This window comes from Dasypus novemcinctus, chromosome 3 (genome assembly GCF_030445035.2).
Source record: "Dasypus novemcinctus isolate mDasNov1 chromosome 3, mDasNov1.1.hap2, whole genome shotgun sequence".
NCBI classification, from domain to species: domain Eukaryota; kingdom Metazoa; phylum Chordata; class Mammalia; order Cingulata; family Dasypodidae; genus Dasypus; species Dasypus novemcinctus.
The window spans coordinates 172,135,321-172,160,720 of NC_080675.1; the positions used below are offsets into that span (position 1 = coordinate 172,135,321).

At 52.2% G+C, this 25,400-nt stretch overlaps 1 protein-coding gene and 1 pseudogene across 2 annotated transcripts in view; both read right to left on the reverse strand.

The window, feature by feature from the left end:
• Positions 1 to 1,552: 1,552 nt before the first annotated feature.
• The window catches only part of CRTC3 (CREB regulated transcription coactivator 3), a 113,620-nt gene continuing 89,772 nt past the window's right edge, over positions 1,553 to 25,400 (reverse strand). For both annotated transcript variants that reach the window (XM_058294720.2, XM_071214380.1), the window contains exons 8-15: positions 24,204 to 24,289; positions 22,709 to 22,758; positions 17,003 to 17,220; positions 13,248 to 13,546; positions 7,342 to 7,542; positions 7,175 to 7,255; positions 5,428 to 5,530; positions 1,553 to 4,928 (exon numbers count right to left, since the gene is read on the reverse strand). In XM_058294720.2, the coding sequence (XP_058150703.1) occupies positions 4,720 to 4,928; positions 5,428 to 5,530; positions 7,175 to 7,255; positions 7,342 to 7,542; positions 13,248 to 13,546; positions 17,003 to 17,220; positions 22,709 to 22,758; positions 24,204 to 24,289 (1,247 nt within the window). In that variant the 3' untranslated portion in view covers positions 1,553 to 4,719. The remainder of the gene's footprint in view (positions 4,929 to 5,427; positions 5,531 to 7,174; positions 7,256 to 7,341; positions 7,543 to 13,247; positions 13,547 to 17,002; positions 17,221 to 22,708; positions 22,759 to 24,203; positions 24,290 to 25,400) is intronic.
• LOC131278131 (small nucleolar RNA SNORA73 family) lies at positions 23,283 to 23,468 on the reverse strand (annotated as a pseudogene).

The following is a 25,400-nucleotide window of genomic DNA, read 5'->3' on the forward strand; positions in this document are numbered from 1 at the left end:
CGTCTTGATCGTCGGGGTGGAGGCCGTGGTCGAGAGGGAGTACAGGAGTCAGAAGCTGGGAACTACTTACTGAGCATCTACTATGCGCCAGGCACTGGGGCTGCAGAATTCAAGTCGACAGGCATGGCCCTTGTCCTTGCCAAGTTTAGAGTGGGGAGGCGAAGTTGAATGTTGCACAGGCATTCAACAGGTAAGCACGGGGATTTACTTGCCCGTGTACAAAGGTGTGCCAAGGACAAGAGCAGATGGCAGCGAGGGTGGGGCGCAGATGGGCCTGAGCTGAGAGGTGGGCTGAAAGGAGCCTGGACAAGGTGGCGTGGGGACAGCTGATCCCAAAGAAAAGAGGCCCAGGAGGAGGGTGCACCGAGGAGGGTGCGTGAGGGACCTGAGAGGGAGGACAAGAGATCAGGGCTGACCGGAGCCACGGAGAGGGCCTGTGGGCGCCGGGGGCGGGGAGTGGCCGAAGGACCACAGGCCGCGCAGGGCAGGCCCTGGGCAGCCGAGGCGCCGCTGGAGTGGAGTGGGGCGGAAGGCAGAGCGCAGGGGATGCCAGGGGCGGAAGGGAGGGGACTGGAGTGGAAGGCCCGGGAGGGTCCTGTGTGTTTTCAGGGAGGAGGAGGCTGACGCCAATCTGTAGGGCAAGGTCCAGGGAGGAGCGGGGGGCTAGAAGGCCCAGGGGGAGGAGATGGGGGTCCATAGAGGGGGGGTCACCTTCCCAGGTGACAAAGCCAGAACCCGGGTAAGGCCGAGGGGCCCAGAGGGGAGGGCAGAAGGGGGGGTGTAGCTTCCTGGAACCTCTGGGAAAGGGGGCAGGAGGCCGCCCTGAGGCCTGGGGGGCCTGGCCGAGGGCACGCTCAGACCGCAGCTCTGAGGAGCGGAGAGGGTCTGGGGCGCCCTGGGGTGGTGGGGGGGGCCCTCCGTTCCTCAGGCAGGTCTCCCATGCAGTAGAAAAGGCGGAGGGCCCCCTCGGAGCACGCAGCGGCGCCGAGAGTCACTAACCCCGGGGGGGGGGGGGGGCAGGAGGTGGAGTGGGGAGGCTGGAAGGGTGGTGGGGGCAGAGTTCCCTGTGGGGAGCGCAGCTCAGAGCCGGCCTTTCTGACCCTTTCTGCCGAGCCCAGGGCGGCTGTGCACGGGCCTCTGAAGGAGGGGGGGGCGTGCGCCAGTGGCCGGGTGGGGCGGGCGGCGCGGGGGCCGGGGTGCCACGTCCTCGGGTCCTCCGCGGGGGACGGAAGGTCAGCACCTGGGCGCGGAGCAGCCGCTGGGGCCGAGGCACCCGGGTGGCCCGCGCCCCCTGGTGGGGAGCGGCGTTGGGCGAGGGCGGGAGCAGGGGTCTGGGAGGCCGCGGTCTGTCCGGCCACCCCCAGGGTGCCCTCTGCCCGTGGTACCCACGGCTTCAAAGGCGCCGCACGGCCCTGCTCCTCTCCGGACTCTGCCAGTGGCGCGTGGGGTAAGGACGTGACGGGAGGGCCGGGCCCAGGGAGCCTCGACGGCAGGACCAACGGCACCGACTCACGGCGGCGCGGGCTGCGAGGACAAACACGGCGAGCGCAGGTACAACCTGATTGTGCTGCTTTTAATTACGAAAAGATGTAAAATGATGCGTTATAAAACTTGGAAGCGACTTCATACAAATTCCCATCTTTAAATATGGCTTAACAAGGGCACTGGGGAGTCGCGACGCTGCGGGAGTCGGATTCGTTGCTGCGGTGTCCCGGCCACGAAGCGAGGGCGACGCCTCGGGACCACCTGCGCGGAAATCAGAGGCGCGGGCTCGGTGGGCACCGGCAACGTCTCCAAACACGCGAGCGGCCTTGAGGACGCGGCGCCCGCTCAGGTACCACCCGGCAGGCTTAGGAAACCAAGCAGGACAGAGGAGAGCAGAGGCTGCTCTTGACAGGACCAAGAACACCTCCTAACACTCCCATGTCCCAGAAACCACAACCGTACACAAAGAAAAGAGGGACAGAGGCTTTGAGCTCTACACTGTAACTGCTGGTAACCGGGGCAGCGCAACACGTGATTCTCATGGCAAAACTAAACCTTGAACGACGGTTCACTCTGAAGGATCAGGACCCGTGGGAGGCCGAGGCCCGTGGCTGGTGGGGTGCAGAGGCGGCAGTGCGTGCACACGTGGGCCCGAGAGGGGTGCCACGCCTGTCGCGGGGTGTCCTCGAAACCGTCTCAGCCAAGAGGGTGGATAATGCCCAAAACTCAGAAGAAGACTGACGAGCTGAGGACACGTTTCACTCAGTGCTAACCCGCGCTGTCACCAGGGAACTCCCCTGCACGCATCACTTTCGTGGGTGGCCTGCAGCAGCCCACGGGCAGGGCAGGGCAGGGCCGGGCAGGGCAGGGCCGGGCAGGGCAGGGCCCCGGGCTGAGGCTAGAGGCACAGGCGGGAAGGCTGGGAGCCGACAGCAGGGGTCCTGGTCCCCACAGGCGAAGGCCCTGTGCCAAGTAACAGTGGATCATGCAGGGCCTCCCCTTTGCCCCCCAAAACAAAACTCTTGGATGAGCACCCCTCCCTGCCTGGAAGGGCAGGCCAGCTTCGGGCACCCTTCTCACAGGAAGCGGCATGCGCTGGCCTCTTTCGGCTCACGGGGTGCCGAGTGACGATGAGAAGCCCCTTCTCTTCAACAAAAAGCCACGCCTCCCTGAGACCTGAGGGGCACGGGATCTGAACGCTGACCTGTGAGTGAGGATCAGAAGGGGCGAGGCTATCAGCCCTTTCCTGGGCCAGGCTGGCTTGCTTTCCCAGCTGGCGTGAGGGCCTGGGGCGCCCGGGGGGTGTTTAAAGACCGGGTGCTGGCAGTCCCTCTGAAGACAGAGGAGAGAACAGGACGAGGTCTGGAGAGGGGCCCCGGCCCAAGCTCCCACACGGAGGCTCTTCTTGCCACACACAGCCGATGGCTCGACTCAGACCCTCACCCTACGCCTCGCTTCTCCGCTTCTCCGGGCCGGAGCAGGTCAGTGATTCCGGCAACACTCGGGAAAACTCTGGGCCGGGCAGGGGCGCTCGAAGACACCCTTCACGCCCCTCTGGCTCCCTCTCCGCCCGCAGGCCCTCAGAGCCCAGATCTCTCCACCGGGTGCTGGGGGGGCCTCGCTCCCTGCACCCCCATCCTGCCTGCCGGGCGTCCAGCTCCGGGCCCATCCGGCCTAGGGTGGCCGAGGCCGTGGCCCAAGGAGACGGGCAGGGGTGGAAATGTGATCAAACTCTTTCCGAATGACCAGCGGCGATTTCGTGACTTAGGCCTTCATTTTACCATGGCCTGTTTCCTCAGCCTCAAAAAAGGAATCTCTCAACCATTCAGGGCCTGACATGGATCTGGGAGGGAAGATCTGAGGGGGGCCTGGCCGGGGCCTTCAGATCCCAGCAGGTGGGCAGCTGTGGTGTGCTCAGCCATCCTGCATGCGCTCCGAAGACGAGGGCCGCCGACCCGCTCCGGGGCGCAGAGCCGGGCAGAGCTGGGTGCCCAGGCCCCCCGTGCGTCTGGTCCCCTAGTGTTAAAGCATATTAAAGTGCGTGCTCAATCACAGGGCTGGGCGTAAGGAAAGCCAGAGCTCTGAGAAGGCTGGCCAGGGAAAGGGGCCATCTAGAGAGTAAAAGATTAGACTGCCGCACAGCATGGCAGAGTCATTCACTCATTCAACGCGCGTTTGGCAGCACCTTCTCCGTGCCAGGCACTTGTGGGGAGCTATGGATTCAATGATGAATAAGGCACGGCCCCTGCGCCCCAGGAGCGTACGGTCTCGAGGGCTTCCATTACCACTCCCGGTCCCCAGAGAAGCAGGTCTGGGGAGGGAGCGGGAAACTCAGCTGCTGGGTGGACCTGACGCTGACCTCCAGCCTCCTCCAGGCCAGGGAGAGAGGCCTATACGGAGGGGAGGCCTGCAGAACGGGGCGTGTCGGTGAGACACCTCCAGGCCTTCTCGCCTTCTTCCCCAGCCACGAGTCCTCAGGGGACTTTTTTCAGTGACTGAATAGGATTGCCTTCCTCTTCCTTCTGTCCATAGGAAAAGGGGGACTGAAGCAGCAGGAAAGAGATTATGACCTTGGAGAAGACAAGCTAGCATTCAGTGTGCCCAGCTGAAGCCTGTTCTTGGACTTGTGGCAAAAGCTCTTCTTCATATTGGAATTAAGGCATCTGAGAGCCACGGCTCTCCTCTGCGCCCTGGAATGTCCCTGTTCCGGTCAGCCGGCGGGCGCCCGGCTGGCCAGGGCTGCCTCACAGGAGGCATCGCGGTGCTGTGGTACCTTGCTCGAGGCTGAGCCAGCCCTCAGGTCCGTGGCCCCTCGCTGCCTCCCACCCTCGTCCATTCTTCAGTGCTGCTGGAGATCAGTGGTTCTTAGCACTGCACAATGCTGTAAGGCCTCCACCACGTGCTGTTTCCTACTTTTCCATACCGGCTGGCCAGATGGCCAATAGAGAGAGATAATGGTCAGGGAGGAGCTTTCAAGTTCATCTGAAGCTCCAAAGCAGCCCGTCTGCAGCAACACAACCGACACGGCAGGCCCGAGAAGCAGGGTCGGTCCTGTGGTCGAGAAGCCGGGGGGACGAGATGGGACCTCATCTGCAAGCTTAGAGCCTTGGAATTGGTGTGTTCCCTGCCAGAAGCCCGAGCTAACTGAAGCCCAGGAATAGAGCAGGCTCCATTCCACACTGTGCTATTTTGGCTGTTTCAGAAATAGAAGTGTCCTGTTCTACCCCGTTCTGCTCACAGCCGGTCAGCCCGAAACGTCTCTTCCACGGAGGGGTCCAGCAGGCCCATGCTGGAGTCACTTAACATGTTGAGTCCATCCAGGCTCAGGGGTTCAATCTGGAGCTCGTCTTCCAATGGGAATGGACTGTCCACGTTGAGGCTGACCTCGGGCATGCCCGCCAGGGCGCTGCTGAGGTCTTTGAACAGGCTGCTGCTCGAGTCATCTAAAGGGGGAGCGAGAGGGGAAACAGTGTGGATTAGCAGGCGCCAGGCTCCCAGTGTGCAGAAGCAGCGGCGGGCACGGCACCGAGAGCGCACGGCCCATCACGACCCCAACCAGGGCCATGGCTCTGATCTCCCCAGCCAGGCCAGTGAGCATCTGTGGACCGACCGCTCCTAGACCTCCAGTGCCTGCCTTGGAATCAACAGGCCTTCGGTCAATTCTACAACCCTCAGTGTTCTGCGGGTTGTCTCTCTTTGAACAGTCATGAATCACTTGGAACTAGATATTTCAGAGGGGCTCTTGATGACCAGGCCCTGTGTCCACAGCCCCACTGGCCTTTGGGACATGACACCTGCATCTCAGCAAGGAAAGGTCGGGCTGGGGGACTTCTGCTTTTGGCTTTATGTAATGTTAACGGTGTTTAAAACTATTTTACCATGATGCCCGTAAAATCACGGCAAGAGGAAAACGGAGGAAGCTGAGGGGCGGCCTGCGCTCACCTGCGAGGATGGCGTTGGGGACGTTCCCGCAGTTGGAGTACAGGCTTGGTCTCAGGTGGAAGGAGTCCTGCAGCTCCCGGGGACCCTGCTGCACCAGGGGCACCTGGAAGGGTCACAGGGCACACGTCAGCACCGTTTCTGCTTCTCAGGAGCGAGGGCAGGAGTCAAGCACGTGCTCCTGGGCAGAACCAGGCACAAACAACGACTTGCAGTCCCTTCTTTCCAGGACCTCAGAGGGCTCTGCTGTCATGACAACGAATGGGGAATATTTTTCTTGGGCAGGCAGGTGCTGGGGTGGAGGGACCCCGAGGTCCGCTGTGTGGGTGCCTGGTCCCAGTACTCACTCTGCCCCACCCTAGACCACCTGGGAGGACACCTCCTCCTCCTCCCCACCGAGGCAGGAAATCCCCCGAAGGCCCGATCTGTAGCCAGGGAAGGGACGGGGCCCTTTCCTGCCGGGTTCCTGGATGACTGAAAGTGGAGCCTTCCGTCTCGCCCTCAGCGGGTGGGGGTTCCCACTCCTCGGGGCCCCCTGCGGTGGGGGGCAGGCAGCCGTCAGGCACCCCCTCTCCCCCCGGGAGAATGCCTCCAGGAGGACTGGCGGCAACTGTGGCCAACGTTAGGTGCTTTTTCTGAAATACATTTCCCAAACCGTTTTTTAACAGAGGGAGTTTCCATCATTTTTTAGAGAGACACTGACTCTCACCTGGGCTAAAATGGCCTCTTCAGAAAAGGGAGGCCAAGGACTGCTGTTGCTTCCCACAAGGCTTCTCCGTGGCGACTGGGAGAGCTCTGCCTTTATCTCTATCAGCCTACTTTATCTCCCTACCTGTCTGCCTGCCTATCATCTATCTAACTAGCTATCATTTATTTGTCTGTCTGTCTGTCTATCTATCTATCTATCTATCTTCCGTCAGGCTCTGGAAAGTGCTCAATCCTTCCTTCTCCCTTAATCCATCTTGTGCCCATTCCATACTTACTGAATACTATAAATCCTGGGATATTAAAAATGGCTAATGTATTTAGGTAAGAATATTATTATAATATTGGGTCATCAATTGTAACAAAGGCACCACACTAATGTAAAATTGTTAATAACAGGGGAAAATGTGTGTAGGGGGAATGAGTGGGAACGCTGTACTTCCTGTATGATTTTCCTGTATACTCACAACTGCTCTAATAAAAAGTTCAGTGTTAGGGAGAAACTAAAAAGCAAAGGACAATGGCTGAATGAAAATAAAGAAGGACTCTGCTGTCCCCCCAAATCCCACCTACCCCACTCAAGGACCAAGCTCTTCTGAGAGGCATACACTGTGGGGGTGGGGGGTACACCAACCAGGCTGCCGACGAAACGCTGTGCTACTTCCTAACTCCTCTGCCACTGGGACAAGTCACTGCCACCCCTGTGCCTTAGTTTCCCCAACACGAGGGGATAGGTTGGTTGACTGTTATGGTCCCATCCAATACCGATAATTCCATGATTCTATGACTGGGAAGTCCTCAAAAGTCTTCCACCACTCGCTCAAAAGGGGCCCCCGCTGAGGCCTGACACCACCTAGAGCAGCCAGCACCAGCATTTTAGGAACTGGGGCGATTCACAGCACTCCTGGCCACACGACACCCCTGATATCAAGGACCGGGAGAATCTGGTGTATTTGGCTGTGAGACCTACAAATGGTGCAGTTCACGCCCCAAGGAAGAGAAGGTGTTAAGGGCAGACACTGTCTCGTGCCCCGAGATCACCCACCTGCTGAGCGAAAGCCGGGCCCGGCCTCATGGACGGCTGGTCAAAGCCCACATCCGGGAAGAAGCTGGACAAAGACGGGCCCTTTAGGGAATAAGGAGTGACCATTTAGCTGGGAACGCAGAGCAAAATGAGGGCTGTCTCCTCACCGACCCTCCTGCAGGCCTCACCTGGGACGGGAGGAGCTGGCAGTCTGGCTGGGGCAGCGAGGAGGTGGCCTGGGGCTGCTGGGCAGGGGTCTCCTGGGCATGAGGCTGCTGTAGAAGAGGCTGGGACAGTTCCTGGGGCGCAGGGTAAGGCGGTGGGGGAGACGCTTGAGCTTGAGCTTCTGTGGGCAGGAAGGAGAGCGGGCTGCGCTCTGAGGGCACCAGCTGGAAAAGAGTTGCCTTTAAGATTAGGCAATGTCAAAAGTGGAGAAAGCACCTGAGAGTTTCTGCACTGTTGGTATTCTCTGCTATGCTCTGAGCAGCCTATTTCTGTTCCTTACAAATGTATCTCAAATCTCACTTCCCTGCAGAACAATTCCTATTCAAGGGCAACTTCTATTGTCTTGAAAACAAAAAACCAAAACAAAACAATCACTTTAACCAGCTTCCTCTCGGCTTCCTCGATGAAAATCATATATTCATACATATATATATATATATATATTTTTTTTTTTTTAAAGATTTATTTTTATTTATTTCTCCGCACCCCCCCATGCCGTTCCCCCCGTTGTCTGCTCTCTGGGTCCATTCACTGTGTGTTCTTCTGTGTCTGCTTGTATTCTCATTAGGCAGCTCCGGGAACTGATCCTGGAACCTTCCGGAGTGGGAGAGAGGCGATTACTCTCTTACGCCACCTCAGCTCCCCTGTTCTGCTATGTCTTCTTATTTTCCCTCCTCTATGTCTCTTGTTGCATCATCTTGCTGTGCCAGCTCTCCGCGTTGGCCAGCACTCCTGTGCGGGTCAGCACTCCCTCACAGGGCAGCATTCCCACGCAGGGCAGCGGGGCGGCTTTCCTGCGCAGGGCAGCATTCCCACGCAGGGCAGCACTCCTGCGTGGGGCCACATTCCCGAGTGGGCTGGCACTCCGTGTGGGCCATCTTGCCCTCACCAGGAGGCCCTGGGGATTGAACCCTGGACCTCCTACATGGTAGACGGGAGCCCAATTGGTTGAGCCACATCTGCTTCCCTATATATATTTTTAAAGTCATGACTTCTGGTCAAAGATGGCAGATTGAGAAAGGCATTTAGCTTGCTCTCTCCTGACACCCTACTAAACCACTAAAAAAAAAACCAACAGCAAAACAACATTAAATAATAATAAACACTAAACCAATAATAACGCTAAGTTAATAACAAACAGCACAAAGACAAAGGAGGGGAGAAAACGGCAACGAAAGTTGAAAAATGAAAAGCCGAGGAAAGCAGCTAGGCCCTGGGAGCCCCAGCCTGGCTCGGGCGGCTGTGAACCCGCCCTGCCCGCCCCCAGCCGGCAGGGGCCTGGAGGGTGATACCCTGAGGAGAGGAAGACTCAGGGTGCCCAGGCAGGGTGCACCGGACCCTGGAGGCGAGAACACGGGGTTTCTGGGCAGGCGCCCTGCCCTGGCTGGCGGCAGTGGTGGTAATCGTGAGCCGTGGCCGGGGCGTGGGCCCCCGCGAGCAGGACCCTGGATGAGGCGACTGGCAGGCTGTGGCCCGGCTGAAGCAGGGTGGGCCGAGTCCTGCTACGGAGTCCGTATAAAGAAGGGCATGAGGAGGCCCCACGGGGAAGAGCAAGAGCTGGAGGCCTACAGAACTCCAGCTCGCGAGGGACAGGAGAAGATGCCGCCTCCCTTGCGCACTGCCTTGGGACCGCAGAGGATACCGGCAGCCAGCCCCGGAGCGCCACAGCCTTGAGGGAGGGGGCAGCGCCGTGCAGGTGCCTCCACCGTGGGCTTCTAGCCTCAAACGTGTGAGCCAAGGAATCCCCACAGTTTAAACATATCCACTGGGGGCTATTACTTAACGCCAGGGAAAGAAAACGCCACCTAACAAAGCTTGAGGACCGCCCTCCTCCTTTCCCAGCCTGGCTCTCAGCACGCGGGCACTGAGGCTGAGACACAGGCAGGACCAGCCGGCAAGAACACCCTAAATTCAAGACGGCAGAAGTCCCACAAGAAGGTGGCTTAGCTCGGGCACTCCGAGGTGGAGACCACACCACCATCCATCCACGAGTGCAGAGTTCAGGTGGGCTTCTTAAATTTTTGCTGTTTTTTAAAACAATTATGGTGGTAGCATATATAGACAGCAAAATTTGCCACTTTCACCATTTCTAAGAGTACAATTCAATGACATTAATTACATTTACAATGTTGTACAACCATCACCACCATCCATTACCAAAACTTTTTCATCAGCCCCAAAAGAACCTCCGTATGCACTGAGCAACTCTACATGCTGTGACGCACACAGGGGAACAAGTGTCTGAGTCCCAGTTCTTGGTCCTTTTAGGTGTACACCTGAGTGCAACTGCCGGGGCGTATGGGAATTCCGTATTTAACTTGTTGAGGAAGCACCAAACCCAGTCAGCCTTTCAGTGTCCTCTTCTTAAATATAAGCAGAGTGCCAAGGCTCATGGCCATGAGGAAGCATCTGACATGAAAGTCGGAGACCAAAGCAGATGTTCAGAGAAAAGATACCTGGAGAAATCCGTGCACATAGAGGTAGTTGTCCAAAAAGCAAAACAGAACTGTCATGATATTTAGGTTATTCTTTAAAAATCCTTACCTGCTAGGAATACATATTGAACTCTTTGCATATATATATATATATATATATATATATATATATATATATATATATACTTTTTTCAGCAATTTTATTGAGGTATATTCATATACCATACAATCATCCAAAGTGTACATTCAATGGGTTGTGATAGAATCAGAGTTGTGAATTCATCACCACAACCAATATTTGAGCATTTTCATTACTCCAAAAAGAACTGTCTTCACCCCACCTTTGAGCTGTTACCTTTCAATCCCTCTATCCATTTCCTGCTATAACTGTATATACACGTACTTTTAAAAGTAGAGATATGGATGAAATGAGATTACAAAACTGTTGGTAATCGTTGAGGCTGGATGATGGGTGCAGGGGGATTCATTATACTATTTTCTCTACTTTGGCACAATTTGAAAATTTTCCATTTTAAACAGTAAAAACGGGAGCAGATGTAGCTCAAGTAGTTGAGTGCCTGATTCTTACATATAAGGTCCTGGGTTCGATCCCCAATACCTCCTAAAAACAAACGAAAAAAACAACTCTCGTTGAGGAATGAATATAGCTCAGTGGTTGAGTGTTTGCTTCCCATGCACGAGGCCCTGGATTCAATATCCATAACCATCACCCCCCCAAAAAAAGTAAAAACAAAGGAAATCTGGGCAAAACTACTATTAGAAACCTGAGAGATATACAAGGCAATATCTTATCTACAAAACAGATATGATGCTATAATAAAAAGGAACACCCAGGGAACAAAAACCAAAAAACCTTGGAAATTTAAAAATATGAATGCAGAAATGAAAAACTCAATAAAAGAGCTGGAAGATGAAGTTGAGAAACTCTTCCAGAAAGTAGACAAAATGATAAAGAGATGGAAAGGAGAAGGAAAAAAAAAAAGGAAGTTAGAGGAGTTCTAGAAAGTGAGAACAGAGAAAATTGAAAGGAAGAGATAATTAAAGAAAACTTCCTAGAACTGAAAAATGGGAGTTTTCCAGGACCAAAAAAACCAATAAACATACAGGTCAATGGGTGAAAAGAGACTCAAGTCAAGCCATCTTGAAAGTGTCAAAACACTGGGAACAAAAAGAAGATCCTACAGGCTTCCAGAGGGAAAAAAGGAGATTTCATACAAAGTATCAAGAATTAGAATTAGAATGCATTGGGTTTCTTAATAGCAACTCCAAAAACTAAAATTCATACCTTCAAAATTCCAAGGGAAATTTATTTCAAACATAGAATTCTATATACAACTTACGGAGGGTATAATAAAGACATTTTTCAGTCATGCAAGATCATGCATTCTTTTTTTGTGAAGTTACCAGAGGATTGTGTTTAACTGTATTCAGAGACCATCTACCCCAATTCCAAAAGTTTGGAGTTGAATTAGTAATACACAAATATATATAGAAAACCAGACTAACAAAAACTGTAAGATGTTTATTACCTTCTAAGAGAAAAAAATATTCTCTTTGTTATTTCATGGTATACTGTATAGGTCTAACTACAATATTTAACCATGAAAACAATACATACAGAATATTGCTCTAACCAAAGTTACAATAAAGAAACTGCATTGTGAAGATGAAAGCAGGTAGAAAATGTGGGTGGGGGAGGGCAGAGGTGAAAGACAAGTAAACCTAATCTTCCACGGCAGGATGTCATTAGATAATGCCTAAAACTGAACATCTGAAAGAAGCAAAATAAGCATGAAATAACACGGAGGTTACACCAAAGGGATTAGCTAAAATGGTTGAAAGCAACCATCCCTAGGCAGTGAGAAATATAGTTAGCGGGGGAAGGAAAGACAGCTGTTATTTCATAATGAGTCTTTTAGAACTATTTTGTTGCTTTAAACTATGGCATGTTTAACAATTATTTTTTTAAAAAATCTAAATATTAAACAAATCACAAGAATCAAAACATCAGAAAGAGAGGATGCTCTATCCATACCGTCCCCTTAAATCAGAGGTTCTTAACAAGGGGTCCATGAACATGAATTGAAATTCAAAAAAACATTATTCTTGTGGGGCCGTGTTGGTGCAGGTGTGATGTATTTATTAAATAATACACAGAGTGGTGTGGACTTAAGTAAGGGGTCCATGCTTTTCATCTGACTGGCAAAAGGGTCTATGGAACAAAAAACGTTAAGAACCCCTGACTTAAATGTAGCTAGAATATAAAAAAACTATTTTTATACCCTATAAAACCATCTTGCAAAATAAAAGTAAAGGTAATTCAGTAATACAAAAAGAACCTACAAAAAACAATTATGAGATTCCGTCTCCCCCTTCCCCTAAAGAGATTACTCATATAATCAAGGTTCTGTAGCTAGTAATTGGTAAAGAGTGACTAATAACTGGATTGTTTAACTCCTCCTGTAGTGCTCTGTCGACTCCTTGCTAAATCATTACTCATTTATTGTGAAGTGGTGAGTAGTTAAGGAGTGACCAGTAGGTTAAAAATTTATTCACTGATGATTATGGTAAGGAGAACCACCCTGGGAATTGAAAGTGAAAAAGAAGTCAACAAGTCAAAGAGTGAAGTTTCAATCCCAGTATTTCAGTAACAGGCTCTTGACTTCAAAATATGCCTCTTCTTAACCAGATTTCTTTTAATCCTTTTATAGAGATATGATCCTTATTATACCTAGAATTTGACGAACAAAAAAGGTACTGTAATCAGGGAAGCTGCCTCACCCGATTCCAAAGCTCCAGGAAGGTATTATGTCTTCTTGACTTCCCTCCTTTGGCTTAAAATCTTCTCCCGTACACTTCTAGAGTCAATTATTGATTTTCCATACTCACTTTTTTATGTGTGATACCAAGGACTGGGGATTGAACCCTGGACCTCATATTTGGGAAGCTGGCACTCAACCACTGAGCTACACTGGCTCCCAGGGGTTGGTTTTTTTATTTGTTTGTTTGCTTACTTGTTTGTTTTGTTTTGTTTTCAGGAGGTAACAGGAATCATACCTGGGACCTTGTATATGGGAAGCAGGCGCTCAACCACTGGAGCTACATCCGCTCCCCATACTAACTTTAAAATCCTAACTTGGTTTCCCTTGGTAGAGGTTACCTCCTCTACACCCTCGCCTTTCCCCACCCCCCAGTTCACGAGGTAGGGGGACTGCATACTGTTGATGCTTACGAGTGATCAACACAGGATGACAGATGCACCCTCGATTATGTGTATTTCACATTCCCGTGGGAGCTGACTGCACCTGTGACCTCACGGAGGCTTGGTGCCACAAACCTAATCCAAGATGACCCCGAGAAGCAAAGCCATTCCTTGATGCTTTAGCCTGCTCGGCTGCAGTTTGTGTTCTTACCTGGGAGACAGGATACGGATGGAGCGGGCTGGTGGAAGAGAGCTGTCTGCTGAAACCTTGGTGCGCCTCGGGGCCGGGAGAGAGCGTGAGAGGGCTGACAGGAGGCTGCCTGCGCCGAGAGGGGCAGCTCAGGTTTGTGGTGGAAAGAGATGGGTTGCTAAGGGAAAACAGACGGAGCGAAGGGTGAAGAGCAGAGGCACTGGATGCGGACGTCTGCGGGTGGCTATTTAGGGAAGAGGAAAGCGCTGTCTTATTGAGCGTGGCCTGGATGGAGGGGTTACTCCGAGAACTCTGGAGACCTAGAAGACAACAAATTCACGAGTTATTGGCCATAGTAACTTCTGTTTTACAAAGATCTTTTGTTTTATAAAGATTAAAGCAGGCTTGACTTCATCCTAGCTATGTTTGAGGATGATTTTGCATGTGAAGGGGCTCCTGGGCAAGTGTCCTTCTGAAAATGCATCCCATAAACTGATACCAAGGAAAAGATGCCCTCACACACAGGGGTGGTGCCCTCGAGATGAGTGCGTTTTCCCCAAGAGGAATGGAGCATATCAATGGCCTCTGGGAGAGCAGGACCAGGTGAGCAGCGGGTACCTGGAAAGCAGGTCCTGCTCTCCTGCCCCACGGCTGCAGAGGCGTATGTCCAGAGAGCTCAGCCCCAATCCAGGCAAACAAATTTTGCTGAGAGCCTCCGAAAGCCTCTGGCCCAAGCATGCTGCCCAGGTCCTCTGCTACCATCCTTTCCTGCGAGTTGCGGCCCTTGGGACGCTGCCTCAGTGGGCCCTTTAAATATCCTCAGCACAGCAAGGAGTCATAGGAAGGGCCACGCCCCCAGGTCTCCTGCCCCCCAGTTCCTCTCTCTTTGTGTTCCTGGCTGCCGGGAAATTGTTCATTGCAGCCTATTCCAATTCAGGGAAAAGGAAGTTTTCGCTGCTGCTTTGTTTTATTTGGGGGGAGGAGGGTGAATTTTAGCATGTGCAGGAGAGTTTGGGAAAGGCATTTCCACGGCGGGGGCTGCCAGCAGCCCTGTCCTCTGCCCCGTGGCATCCTCTGCACCTGGCACAGGCCTGGCACGGGGCACCTGCGCGCAGGGAAGAAGGCTGTGGCCGCTGTCGCACCTCTCAGCCAGCAATACCCGGGCGGTAAAGGTCAGGCTCCTCTTCTCGTACCAGCAGCTGAGCGGGGCCTGGGTGTTATTTTCTTGCTGACACAAATTTAAGTGTTCTAGCATGAATTAGTCCCAAGAAACATCCACGTGAGGCCTAAATCCATTTTTTGAGTAAAATATGAAAAATGTTCAAAGTTATGGAAATGAAGTCATGATGAAATAAAATGCTTTTAGCTGGCAGGGTTGTTTTAAAAGAGCGGAAAGATATCTATGATTTAACCCTAAGGGGGGAAGGGGGGAGGACACACAACCAAAGCGAAAAAAAAACAAAAAACAAAAAACAAAAAACCCCAAGCAATTATCCTGTCGCTCAACTTGCTATGAAAATGCAAGACAGCCTTTTGGTTCAAGTAATAATTATAGCTAAAAGTCTAAATTTAGATAAAAAATATATGCCTCATTCAGAAAGGAAGCTCAAACATCTTAAAAAAAAAAAAAAAAAGGGAAATTTTGTGTACCAAGCACTTTATGGAGTACAAAGAAACTATAAAACTTGACACTTATTCTGATGTGTTCTGGGCCAAAGAATGCTTATTTATTTATTTATTTTTTTTATCCCCCCCCCCAGTTGTCTGCTCTCTGTGTCCATTCGCTGTGTGTTCTTCTGTGACCACTTCTATCCTTATCAGTGCCACCAGGAATCTGTGTTTCTTTTTGTTGCATCATCTTGTGTCAGCTCTCCATGTGTGCGGCGCCATTCCTGGGCAGGCTGCACTTTCTTTCACACTGGGCGGCTCTCCTTACAGGGCGCACTTCTTGTGCGTGGGGCTCCTCTATGCGGGGGACACCCCCGCGTGGCAGGGCACTTCTTGAGCTCATCAGCACTGCACATGGGCCAGCTGCACATGGGTCAAGGAGGCCCGGGGTTTGAACCTTGGACCTTTCATGTGGTAGGCGGATGCCCTAACCACTGGGCCAAGTCCCCTTCCCAAGAATGCTTTTTTGAGGCAAACCACCAGTGAGTAAAGACAGGACTTTCGGATGAAACAAAGTGTCAAAGGCTACACTGGAAAATGCCAGCTTCCCCCAACCCCAAGGTAGCCAAGGGCCCAATGCTGCTTCACTTCTGTGACAACGACTGTCCTTGAGCATATAGAATAATTGCCCAGGCTCTAAATCTAGAAATCCTAAGGCCTCTGGGAGCTTCTATATGAAGCAAGTCAAGTACACTCAGGGCTGAGCACTGGGTCTGCACCATCAAGAGCGCCCCGCCCACAGAGCACAGTCTCTGAGTCATGATGGACCCAAACCAGACCATCTGGCCGGATCACTCACTTTTTACATTATATTTGGCCAAACCTGACTCGATTTCTAAAAATCAAAACACACCCACAGTGGATAATGACTCACTCATGACCATGGAGGATAATAAAATGACAAACAAAACAAAACAAATCAACAGGTGGTCTCTGAAACCTCTTCCTCAAACCTAAAATGACATTGCACAATAGCAGCATCACACAGTTGAGAAGCTTCTGGTGACCACCCTGACCGCCTCCTTTGGGTGGTGAGGCAGTTCTGAGTCATGTGGACACTTCAAGGAACAGAGGGAGCCCAGCACGCACTTCCCTGGACAGACCGTTACTGAGTATCCTTCCACACGGAACAGTCCACACCGCAATTCCCACGAGGACGGTGACCGCCAGGGGCTGGACCCTGCGCTAGCCCTTGCCAAGGGCGTTTGTCAGGGTTCAGGCGAAGGCGGCCGTGCTGCGGCACGGGGCTGAGCTACGGGCAACCACATCTGCAAGATGCAGTCCAAGTCACACTGCGAGGAGGACTGGGACAGCTATGTGCCCCAGTGTTAAGCACTTCTGAAAATTAGAACCAATAATTTTGGACTGTGAAAGCCTTCTATTTAATATACATATATTAAGTATAAATATTTTCATTGCCACCGTATCATTAATGTGGAGACAGTGGCTGTAAACTATAATCCATGCAGTGCAGCAGTGCTCCAAAATGTATTCATTAAAAGCAATGAATGTGTCACACTGATCAAAGAGGCTTCTGATGGAGTGGAGGGGAAGGGGTGTGTGTGGGGTATATGGGAAACTTAAATTTTTTAATGTAACATTTTATGTAATCTATATATCTTTAAAAAAAATAAAGACAATAAAATAAATTATTTTTTCAAAAATGGAAGACCATAAGAGAAAAAAGTTAAAAAAAATTTTTTTTTTCATTGCACCCACTGTAAATTTCTAAAATTTGAATTTTTTTTCTTTCGAAAATTCAATGGGAAATTGAATCTGGAGGGATCTAGAGAAATAGCTTTAGTTATAAAAGGTCATACCCCGCTAAGAGCCACTAACTGGCTGACACAGAATGGAACCTTACTTCCTGACTCCCAAATCTTATCCCTCAAGTCGCCTGGACACATGGGCTGGTGAAGACAATGCAGAAAAGCTTAGCAGAGGCGATCCAGACTCATCGAACCCAGAAGGAGGCCCGCCAAAGCGAAACAGCTGCGAGCCAGAGAACAGCTACATTGCTCTCTTCCTCCGATGGGCACGGGGCCAGGCACCACCCAGGACCAAACCCGAAGACGCAGGCGCAGGCCTTCCCCGGGGACGACACTCACCAGAGGAGCTTCTTGTGCCCAGGTGAGTCATCGCAGCTGGGAGGCTGCCCACGCTGTGCCCCACACTCATGCTGCCGAAGAGGTGGTCACCCGTGTCCAGGGAGGCGGGCAGGGGTGCCGAGCAGTGGAGGTTCGTGAGGTCTGGCAAGGACCCTCCGGTGTTCAGCGTCCCCAGAAAGGGCGAGAGGCCCAGGTTTTGACCGTTCTGGGGGAAGGCACTGGAGAGAAAAAGAGCAGGCCATTACTTCTCAGAGCAGCTGGCTGGTGGGAAATGGGACACGTGAGAATGATGCCTTTTTCTTATCACACCAAAGTGATGGGTGTCAAAGATCTAAGTTTTGGGAAGCAGATTTGGCTCAACTGATAGAGCATCCGCCTACCACATGGGAGGTCCAGGGTTCAAACCCAGAGCCTCCTGACCCGTGTGGAGCTGGCCCACAGCAGTGCTGATGAGCGCAAGGAGTGCCCTGCCATGCAGGGGTGTCCCCTGCATAGGGGAGCCTCACGTGTAAGGAGTGCGCCCCATAAGGACAGCCACCCCACACAAAAAAAGTGCAGCCTGCCCAGGAGTGGTGCCACACACAGAGAGCTGACGCAGCAAGATGACACCACAAAGAGAGACACAGATTCTGGGTGCTGCTGACAAGAATACAAGCAGACACAGAAGACACACAGCAATGAACACAAAGCAGACAATGGGGGCAGAGAGGAAGGGGAGCGAAATAAATAAAAAAGTAAATCTTTAAAAAAGATTAAGTTTTAAGCTCTGCCTCTCCCTGCCGTGAGAACCTGAAACCTTGGCTTAATCTCTTGATATACGATTTCCTTAACTGTTAGATGGGGCTGATGCTGTCCCCCTGTCCACTGACAGGCAGGCTCTCAAGAGCAGATTAGGGAAGTGGACTTGGCCCAATGGATAGGGCGTCTGCCGACCACATGGGAGGTCCAGGGTTCAAACCCCGGGCCTCCTTGACCCATGTGGAGCTGGCCCATGCGCAGTCCTGATGTGCACAAGGAGTGCCCTGCCACACAGGGGTGTCCCCCGCGTAGGGGAGCGCCACGTGCAAGGAGTGCGCCCCGTAAGGAGAGCCGCTCAGTACAAAAGAAAGTGCAGCCTGCCCAGGAATGGTGCCGCACACACGGAGAGCTGACACAACAAGATGATGCAACAAAAAGAGACACAGATTCCCGGTGCCGCCGATAAGGATAGAAGTAGACACAGAAGAACATGCAGCGAATGGACACAGAGAGCAGACAACTGGGGGGGGGGAGGACAGAAGGGAAGAGAAAAAAATAAAAAATAAATCTTAAAAAAAAAGCAGATTAGATTAATTTAAAATGATCAAGCACTACGTGAAAGGTAAGACATTACTTTTTATTTATAAGGTACCAAAAAAAAAAAGAAAAAACAAACTAAAACACAAAAGAAGAGTGTCTCTGATAGATTTTTCCATTACAGTCTTCATGAACTTTTAAGTGAGAAAGAGATGCTGTCAGCCGACTATTTATCAAAACCTGTTTGCTGCTCGCCATGTGCCAGGCGCCAGGCTGGGAGCTGGAGGTATTGTGGGGAGCACGCCAAGACGTGTGTGCGCAGCTCTGCCCAACACCGGGGCCAAGCAACGGTGGATGCCCACGTGCCAGCTCTAAATGTTTAAAAGTTATAAATCAAATGAAGTAAGCCCTGAGTGAAATCCGTCCTCTCTATCTTGGCAAGCCCTTGGTGACAGCCCGGGGGTCAGGCTCAGGGTTAGGACTCGCAGGGTCCGTGCAGCCTCGAGCAGGACCCCCGGTCCTCGGCGCCCCACCTCAGTGCAGGGCATGCGCTGGCCCCCCAGCCCACAGGGCCGAGCTCCGTCCACACCCTCACCTGCCCTGGGCCTCCCTCACGGTGAACCGGCGGTGCTCCCCTTTGGTCCCTGGGAGTCTGTTCTCCGTGGGAGGGGGGGTCCTCTCGGGGGTGGGGCCCAGGGAGGGGTCCGAGCCCAGGTCTGGAGTTCACAGACGGCAAAGGAAGCCAGCGCAGCGTGGAGGGGCGCATGCTGGGCCTGGCCCGCTAGGGCGGGTATACCTGGGACAAGAGCTGCCAAGCACGGGTTAGGGAGGGGGAGACTCTACCAAGGGCGCGACCCAGTGTGCCCAGGCGAGGACCTGGCCTGACTGAGGTGTCAGGTGTAGGGGCAGGGTGTGGGGAGGGGAGCTGGGGGTGAGGTGGGAGAGGCAGGAGAGAGAGAGCAAGAGGGCGAGAGGACAGCGAAGAGGCTGGATCTGAGGCCGGGGGACGCAGGGAGGCCGGGTGTAAGCTGGGGAAGGACACTTTGGAAATGCTGCCGTGGCCACCGCCTGGGGAACGGCTCCAGGGAGCAGAGAGCAGCGGCAGGGAGAGCCAGCAGAAGGTCACTCTGTGTCCAGGCCCGAAGCAGGAAAGGGGGAGTGGGGAAGAAGATGGAGCGTGGTGGGAGGGTGGCGCTGTTGACCAGGAACAGGGCAGGGCGGTGAGTCCAGGGCACGTCCCGCACAGCAGGCGCCCCCCACGGGGAGGCAGGGCGCCTCCAAAGGACGCGCACCAGAAGGGGTCAGAGGCGTAAACCAAGCAGCTTGAGAGGACCCAGTCCAAGAGGGCAATGATGGAGCCCGGTGGGAGGCGGTGTGGAGGGAAGGACTAGGAGGCTGGAGGAGGCTTCCTGGAAGAGGTGGCATCTGAGCCGAGTCTGAAGGCGAAGGTCGGTTCAGGCAGAGTTCCCAGCCTGGCGAGAGGCCTGGGGCCATGCTGGGAACCTAGAGCCACCGCAGCGGGGCCACGCTTAGGAGGCGCTGGGTGGCGCCGGGAGGCCAGGAGAGGCAGGCAGAGAGCGAGGGAGGCTGGAACGCAGCCAGCGGAAGGGTAAAGCCGGGGAGGCCTACCCAGCGATTCTCACGACAGAGGGGCTCCGAGGACTTGGGGGACACACGGGGGGAAGGCCCAGGGCCTGGGGCCAGGGGCGAGTTAGGAGGCTGCCGAAGAGAGCAGGGGGTGGGGGGGCGGGGGGCCCTCGGGAGCTTTTTAAGGAAGTGTTTAGGAATGACTCCTACTTTCTGGCACGGGGACTGGTGGAGTCACCAGCTAAGAGAGGGCACGCTGGAGGCAGACTGGGGAGAAGGGCCGGGTGCCCGGGAACGAGACGAGGTCTGTTTCCAAGGCTTTGCGTCTCGGATGCAGGAAGGCATGGGGTGGAGGCGTCCCTGAGGTGACTCTAGGAGGTGGCGGGCCCTGTCCAGGGCAGTTACACTGGAGCACTGGGGGTGGGAGCCAGAACGCAGCGGGCTGAGGAGTGGACAAGTGTGGCTGCGGACTCTGGAAATGAAATGGAAAGAAGTAACTAAAAGGGAACGCAAGTGCAAGAAAGGAATTTTTCAGAGTGGAATACTTGAGCATATTTAAATGCAGAGAGAAAATCTAGTAGAGAGAAAGGTTGAAAACAGAGGCGCTTTGGGGAAGGATAAGCGGTGAGGGAGGTCTCAGCAGGGCCAGTGGGGAGAGGGCCAGCAGCCAGCCTGCGGCGGGACACCTGTGCAGCGGGGAGCGAGGCCAGCAGGGGGGCTCAGTGCCCAGTCCTGACGCCTCTCTTTTCTTGGTAAAGGTACGAGGAGTCAGGTGACTGCGGAGGTTTGAAAAGAAATGGGGAAGGAGCAAAAGGGCCGAGTTTGATGGGTGAGGAAGAAGGATAGTTTTGGTTGTAGAAAAACAGCATGTGATGCCTTGTCTTTGAGATGGCTGGATGGACAGAAGTGGTTATAGGTTAAAGGTCAAGGAAGAGAACCCAGAGCTGTTCACTGTGAGAGCGAAGGGTCTCTGAGAGGAGACCCACAGGTGAGGAGGTGGAAACAAAGGACGGAGGGGGTGGGTGCAAGCAGGGATCCAGAAAAAAAAATGTGATGATTGTAAACAAGGTCATTAGTGACATTCCAAGCAACAATTGCTCTCCAGTTGAGAGAAACACGAGTGGTAACTTTCCAGGTATAGTCACTACCCATTGTTGTCACAGATCAGGGCTGAGAGAAGGCATGTCATGTTCTCCCCGGTTCAAAACCCTCCGGCGACTTCTGGCTTGGTCAGACCCCCGCTCCTCCCGAGCCTCCAAGGCCAGCCGGGCTCTGGCCCCCGCCCTCTCTAACCCTTCCCCCTGGCTGGCCCCACGCGGTGCCATTGGCCTCCTGGCTCTCCAGCTCGCTCCTGCCTCAGGGGCTCTGCACTGGCCCTTCCCTCTGCCCGGAACCCTCCCCCTTCGCTTGGGTCGGGATCCTGCTCACATGGCACCTGGTCCAAAAGGCCCCTCTCTGCTTTCTTTCTCTTCACCGCGCTTACCAGCACAGGCCGGACGTTAGAGTTATTTGCTTCTTGGTTGTTTGCCTCGCTTTTCCCACTAGAGCATCAGCTCCAAAGCTGTGTTCGCTCCTCTACCCCAGCACCTAGAATTAGGTGATCGCACTGAGGATCTAAGCGATTCTACCTCGAACAGAGGAGCGGGAAAAGAGCTTTATCTTACAAACACCTGCTTGAGAACGCTCCTGGTTAAAGCACTCAGCCCCACTGGGAAATGAATACAGGCCTTCCAGCCTCCACGGCTCCTGTGGGCTGAGGGAACTCAGGGCTCTCCTGTGGGGGGCCCTGCACCCTCAGGCGGGTGCTCTTCTGCAGGGCGGGGACAGACTCAAGAGGTCCGTCCTAATCTGGGCCAGCGGGCTGTTCATTACACGAGTTTGTATTTAACCAGCCAAAAAGAATGTTTGCATTCCAGGAACTGGGGGGGGGGGTCGATGCCCCCGCTCACGGCTGTTAAGTACTTACTAAAAGCTTTGTTGAGGGAAAGGACATTTAAGGATTGCCTGAAATGTATTAGTTCGCCTGTGGGCCTTCTAAAAGGGATGCTTGTCCTAAACCAGATTATCCAAAGGCCATGTTTTCAAAACACACTATGTTGGCCCCTGGAAGACCTGCTGTTTCTGAATTTGCTTCAAACACAAGCAGTGGGACCGCACTGGTGTACGCTTAAGAAACCACCCCGTGACGCCTCCTCAGGGCCCTATCGGGCCTGCCTGTTAAGTCCCAAGGAGACCTCTCTGTGAGGGCAGTGGAGAGAGAGAGTTCCTCCAGCCATCACATGCCCGGGAGGGCCCGAGACCCACCCAGGAACCATCCATCTGTGGCATTTCCCTGCTCTCGCCGGCTGGCTCCTGTCCTTTCTGCTAATGCGTGAGCTTCGCTGTCTCTTCCCATCTCTGTATTTTCTCTTGGTTCCAGCTTCTTTACCAACTTATTTTTTAATCTTTGTTACTACGTGTGTTTTTGTAAGCTGTCTCAAATATTTTAGGGAGTAAATTTGTATAAGTACATTACTCAGTCAATGGTTTCATCTAATCTTTCTCTTTTGAATGCCTGCAAGCGTCTGCTTTGACCAATCGAGCTGAGTTTACCAAGAGTCAGTTTTGTAATTATCACATAATTACGGCAATTTTATTTGTTACTGCAGCTATGTGATTTAATTACTTTAAACCAATGAAATATGAGTACAAAAGAGAACTGTTCGTTTTTATGAAAATGAAGCTGACTTGCAATTTGTACATAACAAGTGATGCTTCTCGGAGTTCTGTGGCAAAGTAGTAAGACTTCTCCTCTCAGGAAAACCTTCAGAACAGTGTGAGACATGAACAGAGAACAGTACTCACCTGCCACCTCCAGCGTCACAGGATCGAGGGCGCCCTGACAGGGACTGAATCTGGGGAGAGACACAGAAAGCTGGGCTGACTCACTGTCAAGCCACATGAAAGTTTTAAAAAAGGATCTTCCTGAAGGAATTTTCAGTTAACTCAATGTAGCATCCCTGAACCTGGAACTACTTGGCAACACGTGCTCAATAAATATATGTTGAAAAATGCATGAACCCACTGACCCAACTCATCTCCCAGAAATGACTTACGGAGCACCGTGAACCCTCAAAAACCAAGGAGGAGGAGCATTTCTTCACGTCTTCTGGAGAGCAAGCCTTGGTAGTCCAGGGAGGAGCGGGTGCCACTGCCCTCCTTACTGGAGGGGGTGTAGTTGTCATCAGATAAAAGCCTCCAAAACTGCTTGTGCCACCCACATCTAAGAAGTCACATCATGGTTGCTTCTTTTATATTTAAATATCTGAGTTTTAAATCCTATCTTTTTTTTTCCTCCAAAAGATTAAACATCAAATAAATCTTGCTTTTACAAAGAATCTTTCTTTTTTTTTCTTTGAATTTTAATTTTTAACATGAGACATGTTTCCTGCATGGTTTGTCTCCTCAGGCATTGTCCACAGGACTGAGAAGCTGGAGGAACGTGCAGGTGCGGGCCTGAGGCCCCGCTTCCTCTCCAGCGTCGGGGAACGGGACTGCGCATCACTGGGCAGAACGCTATGCTCCCCTGCGCCACCTGGCAAGGCACCTTTCAAGGCCACCCTAACGCTAACGATGACTTTGGTAGTAGACTTGACAGAAGAAAAGAGAACTGGGCCAAAGGGATCCAAAACGGGGTAGTCCAGTACAGAGTCAATAAGAGCAGCTGCAGTGCGCTTTAGTAAGGCTGGAAGAGGCTAAATGTTTTCCTTCAGCATTCACAGGGCTTCCCTGTGGGAAGAAGGAGCGGCCAAATCAAGTACCACGGGAGCTCCCGCTCTTCCGCAGTGGGTAAGTTTTAGAGAGAGGGTGGAGGTGAGGTTGGTAGCATGATTTTAGGTGCAAATACTCCAAGGCTCATTGGACTCATGGTAAACCAGATGATGCGTCACCACTCCCAGAGGACTTGGGCCAAATGCCCTTGATTAAAGAAATTGAGTTTGCCACACTGGCAATTCTAGACAGAAGCTGGGTGACTGGGACAAGTTGCTGGCTACAGAATAGAACAATCTTGCAACCAGGTTTCAGAGCTTTTAATAATATGACTAAGATATAAGGGACTTAACAGGCTTTTCTGAATGAGTAAATTCACATGATATTTGGGAAATCAAGAGATCACTGTACTAGTTTGTCCATACAACTGCTGATAATTTTTACTGGAAACATCGTTCCCAACCATCATTCTTTCTCTTTCTGTCCTGACAGATCCTCTCATCCCTTGTGTCTTGCTTTCCTCTCTACAAGGTTTTACTGGAGCACAAACACTTGGTGACAACAACATGGCTGAGAACTGTGTACCTACCTCCTTGGTCTCCCACAGTTGTTTTGGCAGTAGCTTAGGAACATTTAACAGATTCTCTTCTTTCAATAGGCCAGGGAAAGACATGACTAAAGAAAAAGAAAAAGGAAAAAAAGGGCACATTCATTGGATTAGAAGATAGCTATCCCATCTTTGGCCAAACAAATTATTTTTGTAAAATCTGATGTATTCAACAAAGATTTATTTTTTTTTTATTTTTATTTTTTAAAGATTTATTTATTTATTTTATTTCCCCCCCTCCCCTGGTTGTCTGTTCTTGGTGTCTATTTGCTGCATCTTGTTTCTTTGTCCGCTTCTGTTGTCGTCAGCGGCATGGGAAGTGGGGGCGGCGCCATTCCTCGGCAGGCTGCACTTTCTTTCACGCTGGGCGGCTTTCCTCACGGGCGCACTCCTTGCGCGTGGGGCTCCCCCACGCGGGGGACACCCTGCGTGGCACGGCACTCCTTGCGCGCATCAGCGCTGCGCATGGCCAGCTCCACACGGGTCAAGGAGGCCCGGGGTTTGAACCGCGGACCTCCCATGTGGTAGATGGACGCCCTAACCACTGGGCCAAAGTCCGTTTCCCTCAACAAAGATTTATTGACTTTCCACTAGAGAAGGGCATCACTGTGAGGGTTGCAGAGATGCGTAAGACATGGATTCAGCCGTGAAGGAATTTAAACATTAGGAGATAAGGGAACACATAAATGACCATGAGGAAAAATGAAAACAGTTCAAAGCCCAAGACAACTACAGGTTCAGTGCTGCTGATGAGCAGAGAAGGGAGAGGCAAAGGAAGGCCCTGGAGCTGGGGACAAGAGAGGCCCTTCTAAGACATGGGGAAAGGGAAAAATAAAAACAAAATCAAGTGAGGCCTGGAGAGAGAAAGAAAATGGTGGACAGCTCTTCGGTCAAGTAGCTCTCTAAGGGGAGGGGTAGGAAATAAAGTTTGGAAGGTTGAGGCCAGCTCAGGGAGGTCCTGCAAGCTTGGCAAAGGAGAGAATGGAGGAAGGGGGTTGAGGAGAGACCCACAATAAAGCAGGAAAGATGAAGTAGGAAAGTAAGGGATGGAGAGGAGGAAAAATGTATGGAAGACATGGTGATGGTGAAGCTACTTGGTGATGGACTGGGGGAGTGGGGGTAAGAAGGAAGCAAAGAAAACCAAGAGGGCGTGAGCCTGGGCAGCTGAAGGAACACCAG